The following is a 9,601-nucleotide window of genomic DNA, read 5'->3' on the forward strand; positions in this document are numbered from 1 at the left end:
TTTACTTACCATCATAATTTATTTACTTAATTAAAGAGTTGTACGTCTAGCTAGCTACCAGTTTAGCTAGCGATTTTATTGTCTTCTTCTTCTTCTTCAAGTCGTCACCAGCTTCTGGTGAACATGATACATGCATGCTTGCTTCGAGGCCGCCTGTACTATATATATCGGTTGAGATTCGGATTTCTTCATTTTCACAACACATGAATTATATATATATATATATATGAAGAGTATTAGAGCCATAAATAGATTATACGGAATAATTTTATAATTTAACGAATGACATCAAGTCATATCAGTTTATTAAATTATTTTATATAATTTTTTATGACTAAAATATTTTTCAGAACATATCGCAAAGAAACCAAATTTATGAACAGAAGAATTAGGTAGATCGAAAAGAGAACTTTAGTTTAATGGCTATATGATTGTTTGACCAAGATCTTACTTTACATTTTTTTTTTTTTTAATTTCATCCCAAACTATAGTTTTATTGGGGTGAAATTCCCAATTTCCTAGAACACATTGGGGATGAAATAATATTTTATTTTTAGAAACAAGAGAAGTACGAGTGGGAAAAATAAAATTAAAAGAAAATTAATACAACTGGTTTCTCAGCAGCTCAGAACTATGATTTGACAAGTAGTTGAGGAAATACTGGTAGCCTCTGATCCCCATGACTTCCAATGCAAAAACCCCAACTTCCAGTCTTCTCGCCACCTAATAATTCTGAACGCATCCCCATCCTCACTAAAAACACACCCACACGCGCGTAACCAAAATCCCACACTCTCCTACCTCATCTTGCCATATGTGATCTCTCAACTTGTCTGGTAGACCGACCATTCAATAATAATCAAGGCCTCCCCACTTCTCTCTCTCTCTCTCTCTCTCTCTCTCTCTCTCAGGCACAAACCCTAACTACTCTCTATTGAATTTTTATTCATTGCTCACCTAGTGATCTAACGACCCTTCAATCCTCTCTACTTTTTTGGATAGTCAACCATTACAAAGCGTGGATTTTCTTGGGCTATTCACATATCCTCCTCAAAGTCATCTAATTTTTTTTTCTGTCTGTCTCTCTCTCTATCTCTCACCTGCAGGTCTGCCATTTACCTTCTCTTCTTTCCCGAAAGGCCTCCTCCCCACACTTTGATTCCCTCTTCTTTTTTGTTCAGCTGACAGGGGTTTGATTTTCAGCTCACCTGATCATCATCAGTTTACCTTTCTGTCTACTCACTACCTTCGAAACCAAAAGGTGGCTTTCTTCTTGTAAGTTTTTTTCAATTTTTTATTATTTTCTTTTAACCAATTCCGAGGGCTGTTATTCCATCAAAATAATGGCTGCACCGCCAAGTAGCCAGCTTCAGAGTATGCTGCAGGCGGCGGTGCAATCCGTTCAATGGACATACAGTCTGTTCTGGCAATTCTGTCCACAACAAGGGTAATTCCAAAATAACTATGACCTCTGTCCTCTTATTTCTTGGTGGTAGTTGAGAGCTACCGTTGTGGCATATATAAAATATCTTGATTTGAAATATCTTTGGCTGCCCAGGATCTTAGTTTGGGCAGATGGGTATTACAATGGAGCAATCAAGACTCGGAAGACGGTGCAACCCATGGAGGTTAGTACCGAGGAGGCATCTCTTCAGAGAAGTCAGCAGCTTAGAGAGCTCTACGATTCTTTGTCCGCCGCAGAGACAAACCAGCCGGCACGGCGGCCTTGTGCAGCCTTGTCACCGGAGGACTTGACCGAGTCAGAATGGTTCTACTTGATGTGTGTCTCTTTCTCTTTCTCCCCAGGTGTCGGGTAAGTTCTATATATATACATGCACTTCTGCTCCATCGATTAGCTTTCCTTCCTTGCTTACCTGTTTATCTCAATGTCAATTTCCTGAAGTGAATCAATCTCATTGTGCGTCAATGATCTGTAAATAAAAATAGAAAAAAGAAAATCATGAGTGAATGATCTGGTCCCCTTCCACTTTCTCCCCCTTCTCTCTTCGAATGTTACTGAAAAAATTTGATAATTTCCTTTCCGAGAAGGTAGGACATTTATTGCGGCTACTTACCCGGAAAAGGTCATTTATTACAGTTAACATCCAATTCAATTATTTCCTAGAAAAATGGAAAGCTCTCTGATCGATCTCTCTCTCTGTCTGTGTGCGCATTAACTGCGTACGTACAAGATGATTAGGGGCAGTTGTGTGAGTAGCTACATAGCTGGAAAATAGGGCTGACTACGTTCAAGAAAGAGTAATTGGGTCAGTTGGAAATGGTTGGCTGTCCCCCAGTTTGTTAAAAAAAGAAATGTCGTTTGTCGATTTTTATTTTCTGAAACATAAGTTATTGAGGTCGTTAAGATTGAAGTAATCAAGTGCTTTTTGTATTATGTTTTTTAAGGTTTCGTTTGAATGTAGTTAAAGTTGAATTGAATTTTTTTTTATGAACAGTAATAAATTAAATAGTGAAAGAAGTTATATGAAGTATATTTAAATTGAATTTAAAATGTATTTAGATGTAAAGATAAATTTATTACTTTTTATAAAAAATTAAAAAAAAATTATAGATCCTACGTATAAAAATGTGTTAAGTTAAAAAGAATTGTGAATTTTATATATAAAAAAATTTTGAGGAAAAATAAATTTTAAGAATTAAGTATTTGAATATTAAACTTAACTTAAAAACGCAACCTTAATATTTTCTTCTTTCATACCTTTAAGTTATTTATCAAGTTCACATCTCGTCTTAAATGAGTCTCTTTTTAACAATGTTAGTACTGAAAAGTACTCGAAAGACTTCTGGAAATATGTTCCAGAAATGAATTAAGCTGTCTGAGAAATTGGGTGTCGAGTAAATGAATTAGTGGCTGATTAGAACACTGGCTCACTGAACTTACTAATCTTACTGTAGCGATTACCCCCCCCCCCCCCTCCCTCTCTCTCTCTGCGCTGAGCTTTCATGGCAGCTGCTCATGGCGGATATACAGATACGTAACCCTTTGGCACCCCCAGAACAGGACGAAGCATTGATCAGAATTTTAAACATATTGGGAGCACATACCTTTGACATGAAAATAGCATGCATTAATCCTCATCCAGACATGCATTTGTATCTTATTTTCACTTGAGTACTGTTTCTTTTCCTTGTTCCTTTTGTTTAAACAAATTAATGTAGAATCACTCTCCTACGTTGGATATGTAAAGCCTCATGTCACGCGTATACGTTAATAAAACCGTTTGAAGACTACATATATAAATGTTTTATAAACATAAAACACTTCTGGCTGTGAGTCATCATGCAATTGTATAAGAACATCAACCCATCGATGTACTCTCTCTCTCTCTCTCTCTCTCAAAATTAACATATATTCATGATTAATGTAGGTTACCTGGAAAGGCATATGCAAAACGGCAGCACGTATGGCTCACCGGTGCAAATGATGTCGACAGCAAAACTTTTTCTAGAGCCATTCTTGCCAAGGTATGTTTATATACGTCGACTACTCTACTTAATTCCTTTTTCGTATTCTTGTGCATTTGACTGCAAATCGTTAAGTCATTAAATTCTATGTAATAAAATGGAGATTTTAAATGGAGCTAGCTCTTGATTAATATGGTGTTAATTAGTGAAGTTCCTCAATTGAAAGACTACGATCGAGCTTAATTTTTAGTGCCTGAAATTAAAATGGATCGTAGCTGCATGTTGACTTAATTACTAGCAGACTAGTACTACTTTGTCTTCTAAAGGTAATGCATGATCATTAAGCAGATCATTCTGTTGTCGTCTATATACCAAAGTTTTGCTGAAATGTAAGATGGGGGCACGAATCCCCATGCAATTTCACCTACTATATATTCTTTTCCTCTGTTCAAGGACAAGTGAAGAAAAAGGTAGGGGTACCATTTGGCTGGATTAGAAGCTGTTTTCATAAAATGTTTTAGATTTATACATGAGATTTGAGAAGAAATATGTAAATTAAAAAAAATATTATTAGAATATTATTTTTAAATATTATTATTATTTTGAGATTTAAAAAAATTGAATTGTTTATTGTATTTTATATAGAAATTTAAAAAAGTTACAATGATAAGATAAGATTAGATGAAACACTTTTTGAATCCAAACCAAGTCTTAAGAATTTTTTTTTTAAATAAGAATAAATTTAATAAAAAACAGATAATGTTTGATTATGAAATAAGATTAATCATGTATTATAATCATTAATGGGATAACTACTTAATTATAACAATTTAGTTGCAAATTATGAATGTTTTATTTGAGTTGCGCTTCTTAATAACTAACAAAGTCGTCATCTCCTGCATGGGTATGCCTTTTCAACTCCAACTTGCTTCTCGTTGTACAGAGTGCGCGCATTCAGGTAACTCAGATGGCCATGCATGCATTCCCGCAGTACTTTGATGATATTTTCTACTACATCATGCATGTCTTTTTGCTATCTAGCTAATAATTTTGCTTTTGTCGAAGAAATCCACATTAATTGTTCCAACATTTTTCAGACAGTGTTATGCATTCCCCTGCTGGATGGCGTCGTGGAATTTGGCACAACAGAAAAGGTAATAAGACCCAGTTTTGTTTCATCAATTATTTTGTGTTTACGTAAAGGAAAATGTATGTGCAAGTAAACTTTTCATTGAAAAATAAATAGAGAAGAGTTTTCGATGATGGATTTATGCTGGCAGGTGCAAGAAGACCTTGGGTTGATCGAACAAGTTAAGAGTTTCTTCACCGGACACCCCCACCAACCTCACCCGCCAAAGCCCGCTCTCTCCGAGCACTCCACTTCCAATCCGGAGACGTCCTCCGACCACCCCCGCTTCCACTCTCCTCCCGTCCCTGTCCTGTACCCGGTTGCAGACGTTCCTGTCAACACCAATAATCCAGAAGAAGACGAGGAAGAGGAGGAGGAGGAGGAGGAGGACGTCGAGTCCGACTCGGAAATCGAAACCGGCCGTAACAACCGTCACATTACGCCGGCCACAAACCCCCAAGGAATAGCAGCAGCTGCCGAGCCGAGCGAGCTCATGCAGCTGGAGATGTCTGAGGACATCCGGCTGGGTTCCCCAGACGATGGGTCCAATAATATGGACTCGGATTTTCACATGCTTGGCGTGGGCCAATCGGGCAATCCAACGAATCAGCAGCGCCAGGCTGACTCTTACAGAGCAGAGTCAACTCGAAGATGGCCATTGTCGCAACAAGATCCGTTATTGGGCAGTGGGATTCAGCAACCACCTTCAGGTATTTAATAAAAACTACTTTATATTTAGTAAGACCCGATCTGCACGCACCACAGAAATGGCCACCAGTCTTAGGGGGTAAATTTCGAGTTTCTCAGTCTTGATACACACACGTGTATATATATATATATATATATATATATATGTCTTCGATTGGTTTCCAGAATGGAATCTAGAAGTGTGGCTTTCTGTCTGGTGTGGCCAAAATTTCAAAGAAACTTTTGAGATCCGAGTGGAGTCAACGATGACGATGCTGCTCATATATATATATATATATATATATATATATATATATATATAACATGACAGTTCTCAATGCATGCACGCACACACACCTGCTGGAATTGATTTTGTCATCCTTTTAGGCTGTGGTCTGTCTGACAAGATCTAGATCTGAGATGCAAGCAACGCATGGTCCCAAATATGCCAAATCGTGGGGCACGCGCTTATGCTTCTCGCGTGGACGATGCCCACGCCCAACAGGGCCTCTATCACTCAAACTATGAGACATGAAAAATGATATATAAAAGTTTTAAATACACAAATTTCATATAAATTTTTTATAAAATAATAGATTTTATTTTATAGTGCTGATCATATTTTTATAAAAAAAAAATTATACAAATATATATATTTAAAACTTATATATAGCATTAGTACTTATCTCAAACTATTGCTTGCTTCTTGTACCCCTTTTCCTTAATATAAGCTCATAATAATAATAATATATAATATAATAAGAGGCTGAAAATCATTTTTCTTTGTACAAGTTGTCTTCTCACGTGCGATTCAACATTTTTTTTATTTAGAGATGTTTAAATATTGAACTGAGTTTGATTCTTTATTAATATAAATAAATTGAGATGGTGGAATAAATTTTGTAAAATCTATCTAAAATGAGTTTAGACGTGTTTGTATATTAAGATAAATTTAGATATATTTATGTCAAATTGAAAAAATTTCTGAGTCTCTCGTATAAATAAATGTTAAGTTGAAAAAAGTGATAGGTCTCATCTGTAAATTAGAAGTTTTGAGTTGAGATGAGTTTAATGATTTAAAAATTAAATATTTAAATGTTAGACTTAACTTAAAATTAAATTGAACTGAATTGATCTCAATTCAATTTAAATTCCAAACGGAACCTTAATGTTTTGGGCAATCAAATTTCAACTGACCCATGCAAAATTCAATATATAGTGGTTGAGAGATTCTTCATTCTTTCCCCCACCAAGATTGTCTCATATGAATCCACAACATTCATCGATCTTATATGAAATTTCCTCGAGTAGGAGAAGCTGTCTTCCTTTTTCTTTCTTTTTTTCCCTCTCTCTCTCTCTCTTCGTTGCCCTTTTCTTTATGTTTTTCTATTCCCTCCATGGTTTCCTTCACTTTTTCCCGATGCATCCAAGAAGTTAGATTTGCCTCTGACCAATTCACCTATGGACACCTGCATGCTCTCCATACTAATAGTGTCACACTGGCATTATCCGTAGAATGAACTGACTGTTTTTTCTTCTGCACATTATAAGTAAAGTTTGCATTCTCCAAAAACAAATCCCAGAAAATATACCCAAACCCATTTTTCAATTGTTCTCACTTACGCCAACTTCTGAAATGAAAGTCTGGAGTTCAAAACCACCCACCCAAAATAATAATAAAAAAAAAATTGTTCTAACATACCTATGTCTATGATTGTGTTTCGTTTGTGTAGGAACTACTGCTCCACTGGAAGACTTGGCACAAGAGGACACCCACTACTCCCAAACAGTGTCCACAATTGTCCAAAGCCAAACCAGCCGACGGGCCAAGTCAGCATCCACCGACTACATCTCTTACTCCAGCCAATCAGCATTTACCAAGTGGACAACCACAACAGTGGACCACCACCTCCGCCTCCCAATTGACCAGAGCACATCCCAATGGCTCCTGAAGTACGTTCTCCTCAGCATTCCATTCCTCCACACCAAGTATCGTGACGAAAACTCCCCCAAATTACGAGATTCCGATGCCACAACGACTCGGTTCAAAAAGGGGACCCCCCAAGATGAGCTCAGCGCCAACCACGTCCTAGCCGAGCGCCGTCGCCGCGAAAAGCTCAACGAAAGGTTCATCATACTAAGGTCCTTGGTGCCATTCGTGACCAAAATGGACAAAGCCTCCATATTGGGTGACACCATTGAGTACTTGAAACAATTACGTAAAAAAATTCATGACTTGGAAGCACATAACCGGCAGATGGAGGTCGATCAACGGTCCAGATCATTGGGGGACCTACAGAGGTCGACTAGCTTAGGGGACCTACAACGATCTAGTAGTAGTTTGAAGGAGCAAAGGAGTGGGGTAACAGTGGTGGACCGTGCCCGTGTGGGAATGGATAATCGGGTTCAGGTTGTTCAACCCGGGCCGGAGAAGAGGAAGTTGAGGATTGTGGAGGGTAGCAATGGCAGTGCAAAAGCCAAGACTGTAGATTCATCGCCGCCGCCTCCTCCATCTCCGACATCGATGGAGACCACGGTACAGGTGTCGATCATAGAGAGTGAAGGATTGTTGGAGCTCCAATGCCCGTATAAGGAAGGATTGTTGCTTGACATCATGCAAATGCTCCGAGAACTCCGGATTGAGACCACAACGGTTCAGTCTTCATTAACCAATGGGTTTTTTGTAGCTGAATTGAGAGCCAAGGTACAATGCAATTCGCTCATGAATGTCTAAAAATTACATGTTTTAGATTGTTTTTTCTTAACATTTTAATAACTTGTTTTCATTGAAGTTTTATATATAATCACGGTGATCATAGATTAATTCGTGTAATTTCTACTTCCACAGGTGAAGGAGAATGTTAGTGGGAAGAAACGAAGCATTGTGGAGGTGAAGAGGGCAATAAATAAAATCATACCCCACAATGACTCTTAGATATATAGTGCAGGATATATGTGATTTTAGCAGGAATCCGTAATCTAACAAAGGATGTCTATAAGGATATATATAAAGTACAAGTGGGAGAGTAGATTGGTTTAGTATTAACATTGACACTATGTTTGAAGTATGTATATTTGATCATAGCCAATCATCTCTCAATCCGAGAAGAGATATTGGCGAAAACTAGTTAATATTTGTGACTGAAAAATGCTTGTTCAATTATAAACTAATGCGTCTTGATGTGACATATTAAAATATAAAAGTTTTTATTTGACATATGTAATAAAGTAGGGGGCGCCCTTAGTGGGCGCGCCCCTACCACTTCCCTTATTGGGATGCCAGGCATAATGCCTGGTACTCCAGGCATTATGCCTGGAGTTATGGCAGTAATGTTGGTTGGCCTTAAAAACAATTACCATGCGAGGACTGATTTTAAATCATTCATCCATCCCTAGTAGACATGATTTTGGCATTTGGGAGTTTCTATGTTCTGTGAGTAAAAATACTTAGGCTATGGGCATATTGAGTGTGTCTCTAGATTTATCTACGTAGCACACTCACACACCGGGTGAAGGAGAAATTAGAAGTTTGAACACTGGATTCACTTGTGGAACAACTACACAGATTATTCTTGAGGTATTTCTTCTGCTTAGAGCATTAGTATTGGATTGGTCATCCTATTCTTCAAATTTTGACTAATATATAACTTTTTCACTTTTAGCTAATCATTCAAAACTTGAAATCTACATTAGATTAATCATCACACTCTCTATAATAATAAAATATTATTATTTTATTATTATTTATATTTTTTAATTAATTTATATTTTAATTTTATAATCTTCAATAACCTCCAACAATCATATTCATTTTCATTTTCACAATCTAACAATCTATAATATAATAATCTTATATGTATATAGATGATAAAATCTTATATGAATAAAAATCTCATATCTATAATATAATAATCTCAAACAATACTTTTAGACTTGTTATAGTTCTTTTCATATTTGAAAAAAAGAATGGATTTACTGCAGCTTATAGTTTGGATAAAAACAATTTAGCTAATTCAATGTGGAGCAAATATAGATGATATTTACAAAATTTAAAGATAAAAAGGCATTTAGTTAATTCAATGCCAATGCTCTTAGTATATTTACACAAAGTCTAATATTGGTATCAGAGTAATTGTTAGTTGTTCCCAGTGATATATATGTCTCTTCTTTTCTTTTTTTTCTTGTTCTTCTAATACTGATATCTTTTTCTTACGGTCTGTGAATTTGATCATGTGTATATATAATGTGATGAGTCTCAATTTATAAAACATGTTTGAGACTATTAGAAATGTCATGATCTCTTATCGTAAATTTTTATTCAACTTCGTTTACATGAACATCGCGCCATTGCTGGATGTA

The 9,601-nt window shown here is 36.4% G+C and overlaps 1 protein-coding gene across 2 annotated transcripts; it reads left to right on the plus strand.

Moving 5' to 3' along the window:
* The first annotated feature begins 1,008 nt into the window (after positions 1–1,008).
* LOC108985192 (transcription factor BHLH42-like) lies at positions 1,009–8,431 on the plus strand. Of its 2 annotated transcripts, none has more exons than XM_035693248.1 (8): positions 1,009–1,447; positions 1,559–1,813; positions 3,390–3,486; positions 4,370–4,384; positions 4,524–4,580; positions 4,707–5,265; positions 6,976–7,946; positions 8,091–8,431. In XM_035693248.1, the coding sequence occupies exons 1-8, from the start codon at positions 1,344–1,346 to the stop codon at positions 8,175–8,177; spliced, it is 2,145 nt and encodes a 714-aa protein (XP_035549141.1). In that variant the 5' UTR covers positions 1,009–1,343; the 3' UTR covers positions 8,178–8,431. The 2 variants fall into 2 exon arrangements, with proteins under 2 accessions (XP_035549141.1, XP_035549142.1); XM_035693249.1 differs by having other exon boundaries at positions 1,014–1,275.
* The last annotated feature ends 1,170 nt before the right edge of the window (positions 8,432–9,601 follow it).

Source organism: Juglans regia, chromosome 8, assembly GCF_001411555.2.
Source record: "Juglans regia cultivar Chandler chromosome 8, Walnut 2.0, whole genome shotgun sequence".
Taxonomy (NCBI): Eukaryota; Viridiplantae; Streptophyta; class Magnoliopsida; order Fagales; family Juglandaceae; genus Juglans; species Juglans regia.

Excerpts from the sequence above, each read along its gene's own strand:
- LOC108985192 (XM_035693248.1), top strand. The coding sequence starts at position 1,344 with ATGGCTGCACCGCCAAGTAGCCAGCTTCAGAGTATGCTGCAGGCGGCG. Across the intron at positions 1,448-1,558 it reads CAATTCTGTCCACAACAAGG|GATCTTAGTTTGGGCAGATG; the intron begins GTAATTCCAAAA and ends TTGGCTGCCCAG. Across the intron at positions 1,814-3,389 it reads TCTTTCTCCCCAGGTGTCGG|GTTACCTGGAAAGGCATATG; the intron begins GTAAGTTCTATA and ends TGATTAATGTAG.